Source organism: Anas platyrhynchos, chromosome 26 (assembly GCF_047663525.1).
Source record: "Anas platyrhynchos isolate ZD024472 breed Pekin duck chromosome 26, IASCAAS_PekinDuck_T2T, whole genome shotgun sequence".
Lineage (NCBI taxonomy): Eukaryota > Metazoa > Chordata > Aves > Anseriformes > Anatidae > Anas > Anas platyrhynchos.
The window spans coordinates 1,984,406-2,004,996 of NC_092612.1; the positions used below are offsets into that span (position 1 = coordinate 1,984,406).

The following is a 20,591-nucleotide window of genomic DNA, read 5'->3' on the forward strand; positions in this document are numbered from 1 at the left end:
TGGCGCCGGAAGCCGCTCTATGCCGCCTGGGAGGACCGCGTCTCGTTGGTCGGCGAGGCGGAAGCGGAAGCCGGGTCCGCTTCCGGGACGCCGACGTGGAGGGGTCGGGGCGGAGGAGGCGGCCGGTGGAGGGGGCGCGATGCTGACCAAGTTCGAGACCAAATCGGCCCGGGTGAAAGGTGGCGGCCGGGGGGGGCTCGGGGGACTCAGGGGGGATCTGGGAGTCATGGGGCTGGGTTGCGGGGGGAGCTCCGGGGGTCCTCTGGGGGTTCTGGGGGTTAGGTCCTGAGGAGAGGTCCTGAGGGGGGCTCTGGGGCCTCCTGGGCCTGCTTGGGGGGTCCTGAGGGGGGTCCTGAAGGGGGGCTCCTGGGGGTGGGGGCGGTCCCGAGGGGGCTCCTGTGGGTGTGCTGGGTGCCCTGTCACGGTCTGATCCCTTCATCCCTTCTCTCCGTGCCTCGGCAGGGCTCAGCTTCCACCCGAAGCGGCCCTGGATCCTCACCAGCCTGCACAATGGCGTCATCCAGCTGTGGGACTATCGGATGTGCACCCTCATCGACAAGTTCGACGAGCACGACGGTCAGCGGGGGCTGAGGGGGGTGGTGTGAGGGGCAGGAACAGGGCTGAGCGGCTCTGTGGGGCTGCAGGCGGTGGGTGTTACACCCCGCGGCCAGCTCGGTGCTTTCTCAGCGCCACTTTCAAAGAAATAAAGGGGGGCAGTGTTCATTTCTGGTGTAGAAATAAATTTGTAGGTGTAAGTGCAAAGGGTTTGGGTGCTTTGTGGCGTTTTTCTGCAAGAATACTGATGAAAAGGAAGGCATTTAGGAGTGAGATACCATCCTCTAAGGTGGTTTCTTGTTGCTTTGAACCTTTTAACTTCTTTGCAGCAAAAAATGTAATGGGGAGTGTGAAATACCTTCTTTGTGGGATGTAAGGGACTGTTCCAGCTGTCAGTTGTCCTGCCTTGTCCAACATTCTCTTCCTATTCGTAGGACCCGTTCGAGGGATTGATTTCCACAAACAGCAGCCCCTGTTTGTTTCTGGAGGCGATGACTACAAAATAAAGGTAACCTTTTACTCCTTTCACAGTTTTTCTCTAAAAGGCATTATCTGGGGTGGGAATTTTTCAGGAAATATGATTCTGCTGTTTCAGAGGAATGAGTGGTAATTGCAGCAAGTTGAAGACTTCTTATGGCTTGCATTAGAAATATCTTAAACTGGAAGAGGGAGAGGCTTGTAGGTTACCTAGAAGACTAAAATCTTTAGCCTACTGTGAGAAAGCACAAAGAAATCCAGCTGGATGGGACACGTACCCTCATTGTGCTGCTTTTGTGTTGCTCAGGTGTGGAATTACAAACTGCGCCGCTGCCTTTTCACTCTGCTGGGACACCTGGATTACATCCGCACCACCTTCTTCCACCACGTAAGCTCCTCTAATACTCACCCCGATGCGTGCCTGTGTTTGTCCTGTGTGAGTGGAAATCTCTTTTGCTTCCTTGGCTTGGAATCTTTGCTAAGGAAGCTCTGCTAAAGCAAAAAGTACAGACGCGGTCCTTTTTAGAGGTGTAAGAGGCATAAATTCTGCCCCTTAGATCTTAAGTAAAATAAAATAAAAGAGGGTAATTTTGTGGCAATTGAAAAACACATAAGGGAGGGAATGTGGGGATGTGTATCATTTCATATGCAAACTACTTTGTCTTTTTAGGAATATCCGTGGATTTTGAGTGCTTCTGATGATCAGACCATTCGGGTTTGGAACTGGCAGTCCAGAACCTGCGTCTGGTAAAATCAGTGGATGCTTTAAAAATAACTGTAGGGCTTGGGTGCGAGCTATCCTCATTTGTTGTTTTCAAGTGGAAGACGATAGTGATATTTCAAACCGTGCATAGTTGAAAGACCAGAACTGACAAAAAAAAACAACAAAAAAACAAAACAAAACAAAAAAAAAACAACAACAACAAAAAACCACAAACAGATTAGTAATGAAGATTTCTGTCAGTTATGATTTTTGCTCACTTACATTGATTCTACTAAGCACGTTTGTAAATTCCTGTGTTGGTTGGTTGAACATTTTTTGAAGTTAAAAGATGCAGCAGTGTTGATACCTACGAAGTTACTGTTATCAGCAAGCCAGCCCTTGAATATTCTTACTGAGATCAGCTGTGTTCAGCAGCTGTGATAATTCTTGAAGAGAATTTCCCTTCCTTTCTTGAATTTCCCTTCCAAATATTATCAACCATATTCCTCTTTGTCCCTTCTGAGACTGAGCTTATTGCTGTTGGTGCAAATCAGAGCGTGTGCTAATGTACCTTATGTTTAAATGGCGTTTTCTGTCCTTTTTGTTGTAGTGTGCTGACAGGACACAACCACTATGTGATGTGTGCCCAGTTTCACCCCTCTGAGGACCTGGTAGTGTCAGCCAGCTTGGATCAGACTGTGCGCGTTTGGGATATTTCTGGTGAGCTGCCCAGATCAAGGGGGTGTCCGGTGGCAAAGCCCACTTCAAAACTGCAATTGCTGAAAGCCAAATGAGGCAGGAAAAAAGTTGGTTCTGATCTGAGAGCAGAAAGAGTAGCCTGTCAGCTCTAGGAGCCTCAGGAAGAACGTTAGAGGTTTGGCAGGGATCTAGTCCCCTCATTTTTCAAGAAGCTGTAGATTGTTGGCTGAAAGGGACTTCTGGGGCTCATCTAGTCCAACTTCATGCTTGAAGCAGCCTTCTGCAACAGTAGATGTCAGCTTTAGGTTTGCGCAGCCCCAAAAAACTCTTTAAGAGTTGGATTTTATAGCCAACATAGGTAACAAGTATTGCTGTCAAAATGGGCACGGTGCTGTCAGCTGATTAGCTTTGCCAACGTGCAAGACCTGTAGGAAAATTCTAAAAATTTCTGGGTCACCTTTATCCCGTTCAAAATCTGTTGGAGGCAGCAGTAAGTCATTTGTTCTGAGATAAAGATAAAAAGGCCTCAATACTCATTGCACAATAGGCAGGGGATCTTTTTGGTGGTTTAATTGTGGATCGTGACAGGAAGATAACATTAGGAATTTCTTCATTGTCCAGTCTGCTTGTCTTTTATAAAGCAAGGCGTGGCCTGGCGATCAGAGCAGGAGTTGCAAGTCAGAAGTCCAAAGTCCTTTGCTGATATCTTGGCTGTTTCTGAGGTTATGCCTAAGGCCACGAGGTGATTCAATGGAATCACGTAGGATCCATAAATGAAAAGCTAGAAGCCAAGAAAATAGGTGGAGAAGGGACTGGTGGGAGGCAGTACTGGTGGTGTTACAGATTAAACTATTCTAGAGGCAGACCATGGCCCTGCCGCTCTCGCCATTGCAGTTTTGGTTGGGCATGCTGCATTATTTGTAGTACACGCTCAGACACAGCCAGCTGTGTCAACAGTAGGGGCTGGGGACAGGATATCCTGGTTATTTAAAACCTGTCCCCCTCTCCGTACTGCCAGCACGGGGAGTTTAACAGCTATTCTGCTAGGAAGCGTTGCTGCTGCATTCACCCACAAACGCTCTCTCTCAGCAGAGTTCCAGCTGCCAAATTGGTTTGGAGATGGTACAGGGCTTTTTTTTTTTTTTCTCTCAGTTGATATGTGATGAGGGGTTTTAGAGACATGCTGAATTATTGACTCAGCTGTCGCTCCAGTCAGACACGACTGCAGGAATATTAGTGTGTGGAGAAAGACATGGGTAGATGTTAAACAGATTGAAAATAGTACTTTTTTTTTTGTTCCTCCCCCCAAAAAGTTTTTTCCCCAAAATGACTTCTGTCCTCAGCAGGACTCTGTTCTGGCTCTAGCAGCCTGCTGGAAATGGTTATTTCCACATTTTGTCTGATTCCTGTTATCCATATAATCCTAATCAGAGAGAGCATCATGTGATGTTGAGCTTTAACTCCATTTCTGAGTGCTGCTTATAACTTGCAGCTTCTGCTGACATCAGTGGGATTATTTTTCATCAGGCTTTGGGGTTTTTAGTGCTGGCTCTTTGATGCCCCCAGTTAAATGAATTTAAAGGTCGTATTCCACAGTCTTCCTCCCAAAACTCAGCTGTGATGGCAGCTGTGGCAGAGTGAGGGATGAGGAGCATGACCCAGACCAGGGTGAAGACTGCCTTGTAGTTCTGAACTCCCACAAATTTACTGTTCTTTGATTTGAAACCTGCTGATAAAGGACTTTCAATGTAAAACAAATAAGGTGGAGGTGGAAGGGTCCATTTCCTGCTATTCTGCTGAGAGAGAGTGTGAATGCAGTCAGGATAAGCTTGTTTATATATTAAAAAGCATGAACATTTGTACTGAACTGTTCACCTGTGCTGTGGAATGAAGTCATTGCTCATGTGGCTGATACTAACCTACAAAATCTACAAAATAATCTGTTTTTCTCTTGTTTCTTTTTAAGTATTAACCAGTGAGGAGGATGCTAGTGGTCTTACTCTGATCGGAGTGCTTTCTGTCTGCGCTTTAACACCACGCACCAACTCCTGTTTAACCTTCCTCTTGGTTGCCAAATAACTGATGTCTGTCGCTTGGCAAAAAATGCCCTTGTTCTGTCAGGACTCTGTTTAGTCGATCTGGGTGGCGTGCTTAAGTGAGGATCACCTCGGGGTTTGGGCTGGTGCTGCTGAAGCACCCTGGGACTGGAAGGACCTCTGCTGGAAGTCCCCAGATGGCACCTGCAGATCTGGAGTGCCTCTCCTTGAGCACCACCTTACGTGTGTGTGTGTGGTGATGGCTGGCGAAACCTTTGGTACAACTTCAGCCCCCACTTCACTTTTCTGCTCATCCACTGAATGTGTGTGGGTTGGAGGGGCCAGAATGAACCTAAGCCCAGCAAGGGTGTAGTCAGTACCCAAAAGAGTCCTCTTTAGTTTCCACCTTGGGTGGATTACTGACCTCAGGTATAAGGCCTGAATTGTGAGGAAGATGATAGAAGAAAAGAATTTGTAAAGGGCCATCTGTCTGTAGGTCAGTGCTGTCCCTAACACATCAGCCACGTGTTCCAGAAAATGGGTGCCAGGAGTGTCCTGATGCTTCCCTGGTCTCTTTCTCCTTCTCTCCTAACTTACAACGTGTAATTCACCAGTAGTATGTTGCCCCTTTTCCTCTGGTTGTTCTAATACCTGCTCTTCTGAGTGCTCATGTGCATGTCCATCCGAGTCTGCTCTTCAGTTTTTTTTTTTTGTTCTTCTAAACAGCTGTCCTTAGAGTGCCTAATATCTGCCTTTCTGCTGCAAGTCCCCTCTCTGTCCCTGCTCCCTCCCCAGAGCAACACAGGAAGCTGCTGTGTTCTGTGAGTGTTCTGCCTTTCCTTAGATTTGTGCAGTCATGCCAGAAATTTTCCACTTGTGTTCCAGTCCTGTTTCACTGGCTTGTCAAAGGCTCAAGTATTTTCTCTTCTGAAAATCCTACGTTTCTTCGCTCGCCTTCTCTGGGTTATATATGTTTTATTCCTCCTTTCTGGGATGGTTTGTGCCAGCTTTGTAGAAGTTTCCACTCAGCCATTCAAGTTCATCATCGTTACTTGGACCATCTGTGTGTGCACCTCCCTCAGTGTGCTGAGCGTTCATGCTGTGCTGCGAGGCTCTGCTTATCATGGTCATTTCATCAGCCTAACTTCGCAGAAGGGTTTGTTGAGAGGTTGAGCTGCTAATCTGAGTAGTGTGGGAATCAGAATTGCTACTAGAAAATAATTTTTGCCTTCTGTATCATTTATTCTCCTCTTGTACTTCCCTCTCTGTTGGTCTCCGTAGCAGTGCAATTCTGCATTTATCCTAGACAGATTTTTCTTACTCTATAAACTCCATGATAGCTTTTTGAGGCCAAGTGCTTTTGAATCTAAAAGGGTATTTTCTAAGTTTTGTTTTAGCATTTTATGTACAGTCTTTCACTGTGCACTGTCAGATGAGAGGCTCTTTTCATTTCTTTCCATACAGTGTTACGTTGAATTTTAATGAGGAATGGCTTGAAGTAGGTCTGTTTTAATATGGAAAACTTAATGTTCTTCAGAATCAAGAACAGGCTTTTTTTTGCTATAGTTTTAGCTCCCCAAAATATCCTGTGCCCAGGCAGATTGATGACCTCAGGATTATGGATTTGGGCAGAGTGGCATGGTTGAAAAGTCCCCTGAAAGCTGCAAGCTCAATTCAGTGAAGGAGGAATGAGAGGAAGAGAAATCAGAATGCCTCAGTCCTTTGCTGAAGTGCCACTGTCTGTGTCCCAGTGAGCTGAGGTGATCCTTTGAGTGGTGTACTGCATTGCAGACTTTCCTTTTTGGTATGTCTAATCTGAGCTGGTGCTTTTGGAGGAAGTGGAAGGGAGTCCTGGATATTTCTCACCCTCTTTCACTCTTTCAAGTTCTCACTTTCCACTTGAAGATGTATATAAAGAACATGGGATAGCACTCAACTTGTTTCTGGATAAGGAACGTTGCTTTGATCAACATAATTTTTGCTTCCTCCACCCTGTTTCTCCTTCCCCTTTGTCCTTCAAGGCCTAAGGAAGAAGAACCTGTCCCCTGGAGCTGTGGAATCGGATGTCAGGGGAATAACAGGGGTGGATTTGTTTGGGACAACAGATGCAGTTGTGAAGCACGTTCTTGAGGTACGGTGTCAATGTGTGTGCTCTACAACCTTTTCAAATTTGTGTAATGAAATCCTTGTGACCCAAATGACTCTCTTAAAGACCAGAAAAATAGCAGATGAAAAAGAGTTAAAATACCAGCCTCAGCTCAGTGGAGTTATGTGCTCCAAGAATTTTGTAAATTGAAATCTGGAGATGTTTGCACCGAAACCTAACGAGTACCGTTCTTTCTGTATGGCTAAAAGCTCCATTAAATAGCAGACATTATTATTGCTTTGTGTTACTGGAAGCAGCATTCTGTAATGGCTTGTTAAAGCTGGGAAGTGGTGCCTGCTCTGCTGGTGAAGGATGGTATCTGCAAAGCTCATTACCGTGGGCAAAGTCTGTCTAAGCATTTGGTATGAGCAGCATGGCATACAGAAAATAGCGAGAGCTGCATCTTGGCAAGCCTGTCTGCAGTCTTGTCACTTAATTTTTCCTTTGCTCATTACATTCAGTCAGTAACCTGCTTCAAGTGACTGTTTTCTTTTCCCCTTGTAGGGCCACGATCGTGGGGTGAACTGGGCTGCCTTCCATCCCACAATGCCGCTTATTGTGTCAGGAGCTGATGATCGACAAGTGAAGATCTGGCGGATGAATGGTAAGTGGATTCTCCAGGGGGAACACTTGGGAAGAAGGGTGTAAAGAATTGAAATTTGTTTGAACGTTTGTAGGCTGAATTTGAAGGTAATTTACATTTTGCAAGCATGTATGTAGGACACAGTGGTAAATAATCCCAAACAGCATTGACTTGCAATCTGAAGAGGGCTCAGTTCCCTAGCACACACTTCTAGCTTCTTTTGATTTGCATGCACTGCTGAGCAGAGGTTTGTAGGAACAGAAGAGTTTTTTGATTATGTGCCAATGAAATAAGAAAGGGAGATGATTCTAGAATGAGAAGCACTTCACCAGGAATGGATGCCCTTTTGCCAGCTTAGTCCAGCTAAGCTATATAAAATTCTTTGCACCTTTTTGGAAATCTGGTTTATCTGTTTCTCAGGCAAGGTGTGCTAGAAGTTAAACGTCACAAAAATAAATTGCAGGGAATGGTTTAGTAATAGGCTGACAGAGCCCGCTTCATTAAGGTGTTTGCTGCATTTCTTCTATGGAAGAGCTTAACCCATTTAAGCATTATTTTCTTCTTTCTTTTCCACTTCTGGTTAGAATCCAAGGCCTGGGAGGTTGACACTTGCCGAGGACATTACAACAATGTCTCGTGTGCTGTCTTCCACCCCCGACAGGAACTGATCCTCAGCAATTCAGAAGACAAAAGCATCCGTGTCTGGGATATGTCAAAACGGTTAGTGCATGTCAGGCGTCTGCCTCAGCCTTATTGTGGAAGCTCTTACACATGTGAGAGGCCTACAGTTATTCTTAGAGAAACTAAATACCAAAACTTTTTAAAACATTAGTTCTAGCATTTGATAATTACAGAGAAATAAATGTTTTTCGTATTTGCTGTCCCTTTGAGATGCACGTTATGGGCAAGGCTTATAATTGTCTGAAGGCAAGTGGAAGAAGACTGACTTGTCTAGTGAAGTTGCTGCTGCAAATACTTTAAATGAGACTATATTATTTGACAGCAGGTTATGAATACAGTGTTTTGAACTGTGTGATCTCCCCATGCTGAATGCTAGAGATCAGTATGAAGTTTGGGATCTTTATTTGGGGACCTGGAGCATACAGCAGAGTTTCCATTTTCTTTACATTCCTTATTTCTTATGTTGCATGTTTAGCACGGGTGTTCAGACCTTTCGCCGTGATCACGATCGCTTTTGGGTATTGGCAGCTCATCCCAACCTCAACCTCTTTGCTGCAGGTAAAAACAAAACAAAACAAAAAAAGCATCGAAGGGCTTGATCTTAGTATCTCCATAATGAGAAAACCCACAGGAATTCATTCAGGTCTGAATTCTTGTATGCCTTTTCCCAGGCCATGACGGTGGCATGATTGTATTCAAATTGGAGCGTGAGCGGCCTGCTTATGCTGTGCACGGGAACATGCTGTATTATGTGAAGGACCGTTTTCTCCGCCAGCTTGATTTTAACAGTTCCAAAGATGTTGCTGTCATGCAGCTGCGAAGGTAAGAGATGAGTGCTTAGCATATTATGAAAGGCATTGCTAGTATCTTTAATCCCTTGTTAGTTCCTCACTTCTCACTTACAGATAGGTCAGATTGTCACATTCTGCATAGATGTAACTTTTTTTTTGTAACTGGCTTTAAGTTTGCAGTAATTCAGACTGAAATGCCAGCTTTCATTTATAAAATGGTGGTGTTCTTACAGTGTTTCCAGGTGGTTTGGGAAATTCATCAAAACAGCTTTTTTTTGGCACTCTGTTTATTTAAAAAAAAAAAAATAACATGAAGATGACTGTTAGAAATAATCTGGTTTCACTGTAACTTTCTTTTATTTATGACTTCTCTTCAGCGGCTCCAAGTTCCCTGTGTTCAACATGTCGTACAACCCAGCTGAGAACGCTGTCCTTCTCTGCACAGTAAGTCAAGTTTTGCTATGTAACGTGCTAAAGAACGTTTCATGAGGCTGTGAATGGCCGTTCTCTGAAATCCTACCTTGAAAATTTTCCCCCCATCTTTGTGCAGAGAGCCAGCAACTTGGAGAACAGTACTTATGATCTATACACCATTCCCAAGGATGCAGATTCCCAAAATCCGGATGGTAAGCACTTTCTTATTTCACGTTATTCCTCTGAGTGTTTATTGTTGTATAGCTGTCTCCTCCTCCTCCTCCTCTCTCCAACTGTGTGTGTATTATATATAAAAAAGCTTCATTTTTGTAAGCCTCCCATTGGATTTTTTTTCTTCATGTTTCCCAATGTCCCTGCAGCACACATCATTTGGCAGGCTTCCTGCTTACTATATCACACGACACTGACTTGAAAAATTCATGTTCATCCCAAACTTTTACTGCTACAAATATATATTTTATAATTTTGTTATTAGTAACTTTCCATTTTCCCTTTCGACGCAGCAGGCAGCATTCCTGGCTTGTCAACAGAGATGGATTTTAACCAGATATGTTTTGTTCGAAGAGGTTTTATACTCTGAAAAGTGGCTGTAAAAGTGACAGTGCCAGGGTGCCAGTGCTCATTCTTCCTCTCGGCAAATTCCAGATCAGTTTTGTGCAATTTACAAGTCAAAACATGATTTAGGAAAAGAAAAAAATTCTTTCTCCTAACTGTGAATTCCATTTGGGATCTGAAACTCCAGCTGGTTTCTCCTGCCTCTGTCGTCATGGCAGTAAAGATTTCGAAATGAGTGGGAGTGATGAATGTGTTAGACTGGAATCCAGCTCACTTGTTCTCACATCTATTGATTTCTGCAGATCTAATGAAGGGAAGGTTTCTTTGCTGAGTACAGTCAGCAGGTATATTTGGAGAGAGAGAGAAAGGGAGCTTTTTTGGTAACTTTATATAGATGAAATGCTACCGAGGATATTATAAATATTAATTTTGACTGAGTCATTCAAAGCTGACTTGTCTGGGGACACCTGGCTTGTGCCTCCCTTTTAGAGAGGAAAGGGTTTATTCCAGAAGAGGTTTTATCCTCTTCTGAAGAAGGTGTCAAGGCCTCATGAAAACTAAGCACCTTTAATGTGTTTTCAAGAACAGCATGTAATTCTACTAGCTGATAAATATTTTCTTTAACAAACTGCTGTGTATGTAGAGTTCTCATGATTTCCCTGGTCTGTAATGTAGATATTTAACACGTGCATTGGATTTTTCATCCTCATGCCCTTCAGTTTATTTACCTGACCTACAAGAGAAGCTAAACTTCCTCATCACCCTTTAATAATCTTTTAGGTAAAATAAATACATCAGTTGTTTTCTGAGTGAGGCACAGCCACTGTTAAAGATTTAAAGCCAGTAAAAATACTGCTTTGTGGTGATTCAGAAAAACAGGTGAAGTTGCCATCAGAAAACCCTAAACAGAGCTGGAAATTGAATTTAGACCAGTCTTTCTTGTGTAGGGTAGTAACTGAGAGCTGAGGCAGTCAGGTTTAAGTCATTTGTTCGGCTGCAGATCTGCCACAAACAGTGCTGTGCTTTTAAAAGAGTCCCAAGTCTTGTGGGTGGGTCTGCAAAAACATTCGTGTTGAGCACCAGGAGGACCAGAGAGAAAGGGGATTGGGAACTAAAGAAGAAGAAATTTTGTTTTACCAAAACAGTAGCAACTCTCTACTCGTTTGTTTGTTCCCTTCTCCTGTTTCAAAACCTTCTCTGCATCTGAAAAATCCTGCGGCGTGGTTCTTTATGTGTGTCTGACATGCAGAGCGCTGTGTTTGTATTAGCATTTTAAAACTGAGAGAACAGCTGCGTGCTGCTCAGAGTGCAGCCTTTCTCCTCCAGCTCGTTATGTCAGTTTGCAGGGGGGAGAGGGAGGGGGGCTTACATTGAAGCCGGGACCCTCGCTGCTCGGTTTGTTTGGCCAGCAAGGCTCTGCTCGTTAGCTTGACAGACTGTGCTGTCGCCCAGGATGGCCCGCTTCAGCGCCAAGCAGTGGCGTTGGCGGTACAGACAGCCACTTGTCTTGTGCCTTGGCTGGAGAGAAGGGCTGGCGCTGGCCATGCTGCGATCTGAAAGGACATTGGGGGAGGAAATGAGTCTTGCGAATAGCCTCAGGTTAAACATGAATTAGTAGGAAGCAGCTACAACAGCCAAGATGGGATCAAACAAGACTGACTAATGTGTTGCCATAAGAGCCTGCCAGAGGTTTTATTCACTGCCTGCGTCTTTCTCTCCCTAGCCCCTGAAGGGAAACGTTCCTCCGGGCTAACAGCTGTGTGGGTAGCTCGTAACCGCTTTGCAGTCCTGGATCGAATGCATTCGGTAAGGGGACAGGCTTAATAGGGTCATCTTTTTAACGGGGTATATTGTCATTTGGAAACATGCAAATGGAATAGTGGGAGATTGGGTTAACAGAATTACTGGAGATCCACATAGACTGGCAAGGCATTCTCAATAGAAAGTGAGCTGCAGATACACATGAAGAAGTATAATACAATGAAAATGTAGTGAGCTGAAATATTATTTAACTTACGGTAAATGCTGTCTCAGTTGCTGGAAGCTTGCTACTGCAGGTGAGCTCAGAAATGACAGCTGACCAGAACAGGGCTGTGAAGCCACCCGGGTTGCTTTCATAGCATGCAAGTAATGAGAAAATGCTGAAAAAGCAGGTTAGTTTTTATAAAGGTCTTTGATCTCACTTGTGGAGTGAAATAGGAGAAAGAAAGGGGAAAGTAAGTCATGGAAAGTTGTTCCAGCTTCAGTTTACTTGGCAGAAAGGGAAATAAAAGTCTTATCTCTTTGCCCAATGCAGAATATTTATCTATTTATTTTGTATCTGATTCAGTATTTTTTTTTGCCTAGTATATTAAAGCTTCTTGCACCTGTTTTGTTACTCCTCTCTGCCTTCCCTTCCTCTCCTTGAAGTTCTCCCTTTTCAACTTCCTCATCTCCTGTATTTACCCTGTGTTCGCCCACCCTCCTTCCCTTCATATTTACTTTGTTCATATGCTCAATGTAGAGAGCAGTTGAAAATTATATGAGCTAGCTGACAACAACAGCAGTGGGGCTAAAGGGAAAGCTCGCACTCCTATGTCTGTGCCCTGGTAAACTTAAGTTGTTGGATTTTCCAGAAGGATAATGTCTGATCCTGTCTTGTGAAAGGCTTTGTATTTAATTTGGGCTCTTGAGGTTCAGCTATACAAAAATTCTGAGCTAAAACAATCCTAAATTTCTTTGTGTGTTCTATCTGACTGCCCTGTGTTGCTGTGTTTCGTTTTCGTCTCATCAAATGGCAGATCCTAATCAAAAACTTGAAGAATGAGATCACGAAGAAGGTGCAGGTGCCGAACTGTGATGAGATTTTCTATGCTGGCACAGGGAACCTGTTACTGAGAGATGCAGACTCCATCACCCTCTTTGACGTGCAGCAGAAGCGGTAAGATCCAGTCTGCTGGGGGAAGTTTTAATATTGTAATCCTGTTGGCGTGTGCCCTCTAGGGACAAGTAATAGCTATTAATGCACTCCAGAATTCAGCATCAGCTGCAGGCTGCATCAGACTGATCCAAACCACGGCTAACAACTGTTAGGGAGAGCAGAGTGTAAACATAGCCAAGGTGCAGTTTATGCTGCAGGCATTGTGCCATTGATCACAGGGAGATGTGTGCCATATCCTTATAAATTCTGACTACAGAATCGGGTACTATAAAAGTGGAAAGAAATCAAAAACCCTATACTCAGTCGAGCTAAGCTTGCCTGATGCCTTGTCCCTTAGGTTTTATATCTGTTCAAAATGCTCTTAAATTGGAATATTATAGCACGTTGGTACTGGTTATGTGTTGCTAGCCACAAAGAAAGACAAGTAGCTGGTGCTCTTGGCCATCATTGTCAGCTTGAGAAGGTTCTGGATTAGCAGCAGATAAATGCAGTGTGTCTTGATTGCTTATGTCCCAGAATTTGTCTGGAGTTTCATTTCCTTATCTCTATGTCTTTGCCTTTCTAGTATTGTTGGGAAAGTTATGGATAAATTTATTAAAGCAAACGTTACCTGTAAATACCTTATTTCCTTTGTTCTGTTAAAACCATCTTTAATCATCTCCATGTTTTTCAAGTCAGTTGTCACCCCAAATGTGTTTGTTATTGCACAGGCATGGAGAAAGCTTTGTTTTGTTGAACTAGGGAGACACTGAGTTTTGTTGCATGATTTTGTAGCTTCAGAAATGCATAAAGAGAATTCAGAGCATCTGCAAATTGGGCTCGGTGTATTGGAGACTGGTAGCTGATAATAGAGCTTGCTGTGGAGGCAGATTGTTCAACTCTAACGTCAGTGCTGTCCTTTTCCAGGACTCTGGCCTCGGTGAAGATCTCCAAGGTGAAATATGTCATCTGGTCGGCTGACATGTCCCACGTAGCTCTGCTGGCCAAGCATGGTAAGCAGGGGTGGCTGCAGTATTTCACCTGGATCCCAGTGCACACCAGGTTCTTCCTTGGCTGGGAGCATGTTTCTGTGTTCATGATCTGCTAGAGTAACTGCTCAGTGCTGTGTCTAGTGGTGAAGGTGCAGCTGCAGACGGATTCACAGTGCGAGCCCTGCTGCTTTTTCTCTTCAGCAAAACCTTTTTGCAAGTTTATAGAACAGATGATTTGCTATATTCCTCACAAAGGATCAGCTATTCTGTCTTTTTAAAAAAAAAAAAAAAAAGCAAATGGTGACAATTTTGTTGTGGTTACTATCATCTCCTTAATGTCCAAAGCTGAATATAGTCCCTATTTCTGGGACTGTGGAAGAGAGAAGCTTTAAGTCAGAGTCAGATATTTAAGAGCAGAGTTACCTGATCCTCCTCCTTACTGTTTTTGTCTCCAGCCATCATGATCTGCAACAGAAAGCTGGAATCCCTGTGTAACATCCACGAAAACATCCGTGTCAAGAGCGGTGCCTGGGATGAAAGTGGTGTTTTCATCTATACCACCAGCAACCACATCAAATATGCTGTCACCACAGGGTAAGTCTGAGAGTCAAACAGAGTCCTTGAACTGGCTGCCCTTGTGCAGACTACCAGTGTTTTTATTTTGTTGTTTGTTTGGCAGATGCCAAAGTTAGTGCTGGTGCAACTCCACTTTTACAGTACGGATGGTCTCCAGGACAGTTAGAGCTAAATAGATGCTCCTGGCTCCTGTTTGGTTGCTTACCCTATAGAGCTAGAGTGGCTGCTCTATTCATCTGACAGGGGCTTGAGGGCTAAAATAGCATAGTGAGCCTCCTTTGTGGTAGGGGATGTGGCCATACAGACATGGTGTGAACATGTGCTGTGTGTTGGCATAGGGATCATGGAATCATCCGCACCCTGGACCTTCCTATCTATGTTACCCGTGTGAAGGGGAACAACGTGTACTGCCTGGACAGAGAATGCCGCCCCAGGGTCCTCACCATTGATCCCACAGAGTTCAAATTCAAGCTGGCATTGATTAACAGGAAGTATGATGAGGTGAGGCATGAGAAACTCTGCGCTATTTCTTGGCCGTGGTATGAGTGTTCGAGAACGTTCCTTGTGAGTGGTGTCAGCTTCACTGCCTGGGCCTTTTCTTTGCAGGTGCTGCACATGGTGAGGAATGCTAAGCTTGTGGGCCAGTCCATCATTGCCTACCTGCAGAAAAAGGGCTACCCTGAGGTGGCCCTGCACTTTGTCAAAGACGAGAAGACCCGTTTCAGCCTGGCACTGGAGTGTGGCAACATTGAGGTGAGGTGGCAGATGGTGCTGGGAGAAGGGCATGTCTTTTGGGTCGTCACTTTGGGGATGATAGCTGCCCTACTAAAGTGTGTGCGGGCCCTCGTCGAGGCATGATTTAGTGCAGTGAACTTTGTAATCTCCGGCTTTTCATCAGGGGCGTTATCAACAGAAGCCTGTAGAGAAAACTGCTTCTGCAAACCCTCATAGTATTTTTGGTGGGGCAGAGGATCAAGCTCAAGTCTTGTGTGTTGAGCATTTCTTTTCAGATCTGACCTTGTAACTGCATCAATTGTCTTGTTAGATTGCTCTGGAAGCAGCCAAGGCTCTGGATGACAAGAATTGCTGGGAGAAACTGGGAGAAGTGGCATTACTGCAGGGAAATCATCAGATTGTGGAGATGTGCTACCAGCGCACCAAGAACTTTGATAGGCTCTCCTTTCTCTATCTTATCACTGGCAATCTGGAGAAGCTTCGGAAGATGATGAAGATAGGTGAGTGCAGGAGAATGAATTAAGATGTGCTGAGCTCCCAGAGGGAATGAGCAGCATCCCAGAGAAGGACACTTCTCTGACTTCTTCGTGACTTTTTTTCTGTTTCTGTCTAGCTGAGATCCGTAAGGATATGAGTGGCCACTACCAGAATGCCTTGTATCTAGGAGATGTGGCAGAGAGAGTGAGGATCCTGAAGAACTGTGGGCAAAGTGAGTAATGTCAGTCTAACGTGTTTCTCTGGGCTGAGGAGCAGCTGGAGAGGTTTTGGGGGTGAACAGTAATTTCTGAAGAGAAATGAGCATAATCTCTTACTGAGAGATGGACAGAGAAAGTAACGCAAGAGTCACAATACAATCCAGGCGATGTGAAACAACCTTGGAGCATATTCAGGTGGTCAGTCACTTGTTCGCATTAGTCCTAAATCCAGTGATGCCCCTAGAAGTGTAATTTTACAGCTTAGTATGCTGCTAATCTTTCCTTTTGGCAGTGTGGTCATGCTTGTTGGTATGAGAGGTTTTCTTTCTGCATAATACAGAGAATACACACTCATGTTTGTTATACTTAATTTCAGAGTCCCTGGCCTATCTCACGGCTGCAACTCATGGTCTGGATGAGGAAGCTGAAAACCTGAAGGAAACCTTTGATCCTGAAAAGGAAACGGTTAGTGACTAACGCTTCAGAACAAGAACCCTAGAGTTTTGGGAAGAAGATGGCAGTGGGACATGGTGTTAGTGTGACTGGCATGACAGCCCCTTTCTGAGAGGGAGACACCCTGTTCCTTTTCTGTCACTACTTAACAAAACCTTGAGACTGTGCTGCATGGAGGTGGGTAGGTCAAAGAACGGGATTTTCCTTATATGGCCTTTAGCTGTTTTTTGCTCCTTTCTGCTCAGATTCCAGACATTGATCCCAATGCAAAACTGCTGCAGCCTCCTGCTCCTGTCATGCCTCTGGATACCAACTGGCCATTGCTGACTGTTTCCAAGGGGTTCTTTGAAGGAACAATTGCTAGCAAAGGTATTGCTTTATACTTGGAAGGTCACGTTAAGTTGGGATATGCAGAACAGAGATATTTGTTCCCATGGCTCCTCGTCTGTTGCTGTTAAACCCCAGATTTGCTGTGTGTTACTAGCAGGGGCTGGACTGCAGCTTGGTATTTACACCATCCTTGGCAAATCTCAAAATCTTTGTCCTTTTAACACAAGATAGGGTTTGGCAATTGGAGGGGAAAATGCTGGCCTAGCTTAATTCTTTTCTTAACACCTGGCCGACTCAGAGATGAGTAAATGAATAATCCTGTTCTTTTTTAGGCAAAGGAGGTGCCTTAGCTGCTGACATTGATATTGACAATGTTGGCACTGAAGGCTGGGGAGAAGATGCTGAATTGCAGCTGGACGAAGGTGGGTAAATTAAAGAGTGTTTCTTCCAGAAGTGAAAATGTGCCTGTGTAGGAGCTCTAACTGTTTTTCCCCCTCCTCGTGCAGATGGCTTTGTGGATGCTGGAGAAGGCTTTGGAGAGGAAGGTCTAGGTAAAGGGCAGGAAGAAGGAGGTGGATGGGAAGTTGAAGAAGATTTGGATCTTCCCCCTGAACTGGTAAGGGGCTGTTGAGACGATGATGCTTTTGGGAGACTTCTCACTTTTAGCCCAGTTTTAGTTACTTAGGAAAGCAATGACAAGTCATGGTGGGCTGGGGAGGGGGGAAAAGCATTATGGGCTTCATCAGAGGCTTGGCTACCTCTGATATAATCTGGGTGCTGGAAGCTTGCACGCTAATTGCTGCTCTATGTCTTCCCCCAGGATGTTCCTGCTGGTCCAGCAGGAGGGGGAGAGGATGGATTCTTCGTGCCACCCACCAAGGGCACCAGCCCAGCTCAGGTAACAGCACACATCTTTGATTTTTCAGCTTTCTGCTTTCTTTCTGTTTTGGTGCTTTTTTCAGGTTTAGACCTTACTAAAGTTCATCTGTGAACACAACACAGGAACTTGTTAAGGGGCACGGGGGGTGATGAGGGTAAGATCAGAAAAATGTGTGCACATGCACAACTCCTCTTGTATGTTTTTTCCCATCTTGTAGGTGTGGTGTAACAATTCACAGCTTCCTGTTGACCACATTCTGGCAGGCTCCTTTGAGACAGCGATGAGAGTAAGTTACACTTGGAATTCGTGGGGGAAAAAATGCCCCTGTCCCATGTATTTTTATTTCTGATCCAGTCTGAAGCTTTGTTTTGTATTCTACTGTGAATCATTTTATGCATTGATTTCTCTGGATGTAAAGTAAGAGGTTCTGTGAGCCTGAGTGATGATTGCAGTTTCTGTATGGCCCTGGACAGCTTTTACTCAGCACATCAATGTATTCTTTCCAGCTCCTCCATGACCAGGTAGGAGTAACAAACTTTGGACCCTACAAGCAGCTGTTCCTGCAGACCTATGCCCGTGGCCGTACGACCTACCAAGCCCTGCCGTGTCTCCCTACCATGTATGGATACCCACATCGCAACTGGTAAGCAACTGGGTTAGTTCCTCTTCTGTGCTCTTCTCCTGATGTCATGTACCTCCCTGTGTCTTTCACTCTCTGTTCTGAAGGGAGGAGCCTTCCTGTTTGCTGGATGTTAATAGGAAGTGTGTTCCCTCTTTAGTGGGATTTTTCTGCTGATGGTTAGATGTTAAGATGTTGAAGAGCTCTCTTTTTTTTTTTTGGTGAAAACAGGGTGAGGCAGTCAGCATGTTGTGTTTTCTGTCACTAATGCTCTGCCTCTGACAAAGCTAGTCCAAACCTTGGGATGTCTAGAGAAGCACAGATGTGTATTTTTAGTGGTGGCTGGAAACTGCTGTAGAAGAATGAGCCAAATTTTTCTAGTGTGTTAATGAAAAGAGAGCTGGGCATTGAATTTGACAACTAATGGAAGCACAGGTGCCTTTTATGCTAAGCTAATGGCCAAGAAAAACAGCATGGCCCTGGGTCAAAATGTTGCTGATATTTGCAGCTGAGCTTACTGTGTAATGCAGGTGTGTTGTTGCTGGCCCCTGTATTAGTCCTGCTTGTATCCCCATCCCCTCTCTGCCCCCAGGAAAGAAGCTGGCTTGAAGAATGCTCTCCCTGCTGTGGGACTGAAGCTTAATGACCTGATCCAGCGCTTGCAGCTGTGCTACCAGCTCACTACAGCTGGCAAGTTTGAGGAGGCTGTGGAGAAGTTCCGCTCCATCTTGCTCAGTGTGCCCTTGCTGGTGGTGGACAACAAGCAGGAGATTGCTGAGGTGAGGGGCAGATCTCTTCTGTCCATATTGTCTGCGTGCCCCTGGGGCAGGAGGCCAAATGCTTGACTCAATCTTTCTCTCTCAAAGGCCCAGCAGCTGATAGCCATTTGTCGGGAGTATATTGTAGGACTCTCAATGGAGATTGAGCGGAAGAAGTTGCCTAAGGAGACCCTGGAGCACCAGAAGCGAGTCTGTGAGGTACAGTAACTCTGAATTTCCTCGCTGGGTGCCTGGGAGAAGCCTGTGGGTTTAAAAACGCATCAGGAATCCTGAATTCTATGTCCTGCCTTCGAAGCAGATGTGGCAGTGATTACCTGGGAGGGGTCGGTGTGTTTCTTGGAGCATTTTCAGGGCATCCAGTTTCTCACGTCCTTGGTAATGATTGTATCCTCACTTTTCCTCCTTGTCCCCGCTGCAGATGGCTGCCTATTTCACCCACTCCAACCTGCAGCCTGTCCACATGATCTTGGTACTGCGCACTGCACTTAACCTCTTCTTCAAACTCAAAAACTTCAAGACAGCTGCTACTTTTGCACGTCGGCTACTAGAGCTGGGTCCGAAGCCTGAGGTGGCCCAGCAGGTATGTCTGTGAGGTGCATTGCCAGAAATATTTGCTGTGGCAGATCCTATTTGGACTGCTTCCTAGCTGTACCTCTGGTTGATGTGGTTGCTTTTTGCAGACCCGCAAGATCTTGTCAGCGTGTGAGAAGAATCCTACTGACACCTACCAGCTTAACTATGACATGCACAACCCCTTTGACATCTGTGCTGCCTCTTACCGACCCATCTATCGTGGCAAGCCCGTGGAGAAGTGTCCCCTTAGTGGAGCCTGCTACTGCCCTGAGTTCCAGGGGCAGATCTGCCGTGTCACAACAGTAAGGGAGTCTCTGTTGCAACCCAGTCTGTGATGTTTTCTGCTAGAGAGGATTCCAGCAGCTTCCCCCTTGTGTCCCCCTAACTTAAGTCAGCGTGGGTTTTGGGTCAGTGGCAGGGAACTTGGCATTTGGGGTGGAGCAGTTTGGGAATTGTGAAATACAGCGTAGCTTAAAAATCCCCTCCAGGGACTGACATTGCAGCGATTGGCAATGTGTGTTCTTCAGAACCATCTAGGCTCTCAAGGCAACGTACAGGGTCGGGCTGTTTTGTTTCTTTTGAACGTTAATTATCTCCCTTTTATTCCTCAGGTGACAGAGATCGGCAAGGATGTCATTGGGCTGCGGATCAGCCCACTCCAGTTCCGCTAGCACACGTGCCCATCCCAGGGAGGTGTGGGATCAAAGGGAAATGGTCCCGTTTGACAGTACAGCGTGGAAACTTTCACCTCCCACCATTCCAGCTTCTAGTTATCTCTTTACCTTACCATAGTTATGCCTGTGCTGTGTCTTAACTGCTCTTCCCCACCCAGGAATGCTGTAGCGAGCCTCTCTGCTGCTTCTAAGTAGGGATCCTGTTTCTAACTTGGAATCCTATTTTCACATCTGATCCAGCTGATGTGATGTTTTGTGTATCATAGCTTCAAGGCTTTTTTTTTTCCCAGCAGATAGAATGTGGTTCTTGCTGACACCTTGGTATAGTACAGTGCGCTCAATAGAAACTGCTCAAGAGCCAAGGACTGCCTCTCATGTCCTTTAGTGTTGGGCTCCTAAAAGAAGCACTTAAAGATCCTGCTGCAACCTGGGCAGCAGGAGGAGTCAAGCCTGGGTCTCAAAAGAAGGTGGTACTGGCTGGTACAGGCCTGCTGCCCTCAGAAGTGACTGGAGAGCAGCTAGGCAACCAAGTGGTAGTGTTGACTGTTTTGTTGTCCTGGTAGCATTTCTCAACATGATCTGCCTCTTAACACAAATAAAGTAAATTGACTGTCTGGATCTTCCTGTTCTGCAGCTTAGTTGTTCTTACTGATTTACAGTAGATACCACATTACATTTCCTCTTTTCACGTCCCACCTCCCACTCATTTGTGCTGTTAAGCTGCC

At 45.2% G+C, this 20,591-nt stretch overlaps 1 protein-coding gene across 1 annotated transcript; it reads left to right on the forward strand.

The window, feature by feature from the left end:
* The first annotated feature begins 21 nt into the window (after positions 1-21).
* COPA (COPI coat complex subunit alpha) lies at positions 22-20,484 on the forward strand. The gene is made up of 33 exons (XM_038167842.2): positions 22-179; positions 463-576; positions 990-1,063; positions 1,340-1,420; positions 1,703-1,779; positions 2,346-2,455; positions 6,492-6,601; positions 7,121-7,220; positions 7,784-7,919; positions 8,356-8,438; positions 8,552-8,702; positions 9,049-9,115; positions 9,222-9,297; positions 11,385-11,467; positions 12,442-12,581; positions 13,488-13,573; positions 14,008-14,146; positions 14,467-14,629; positions 14,735-14,881; positions 15,174-15,363; positions 15,477-15,572; positions 15,935-16,023; positions 16,257-16,380; positions 16,674-16,763; positions 16,848-16,957; positions 17,162-17,239; positions 17,439-17,507; positions 17,728-17,864; positions 18,433-18,619; positions 18,707-18,817; positions 19,038-19,199; positions 19,300-19,494; positions 19,804-20,484. The coding sequence occupies exons 1-33, from the start codon at positions 140-142 to the stop codon at positions 19,861-19,863; spliced, it is 3,675 nt and encodes a 1,224-aa protein (XP_038023770.2). The 5' UTR covers positions 22-139; the 3' UTR covers positions 19,864-20,484.
* Positions 20,485-20,591: the final 107 nt, after the last annotated feature.

What these genes read in the sequence shown, in the direction of transcription:
- COPA (XM_038167842.2), top strand. Translation starts at nt 140, where the DNA reads ATGCTGACCAAGTTCGAGACCAAATCGGCCCGGGTGAAAG. An exon ending in CAGTCCAGAACCTGCGTCTG is followed by an intron (nt 1,780 to 2,345) that starts GTAAAATCAGTG and finishes TTTTTGTTGTAG; the next exon opens with TGTGCTGACAGGACACAACC. An exon ending in TGGATCTTCCCCCTGAACTG is followed by an intron (nt 16,958 to 17,161) that starts GTAAGGGGCTGT and finishes GTCTTCCCCCAG; the next exon opens with GATGTTCCTGCTGGTCCAGC.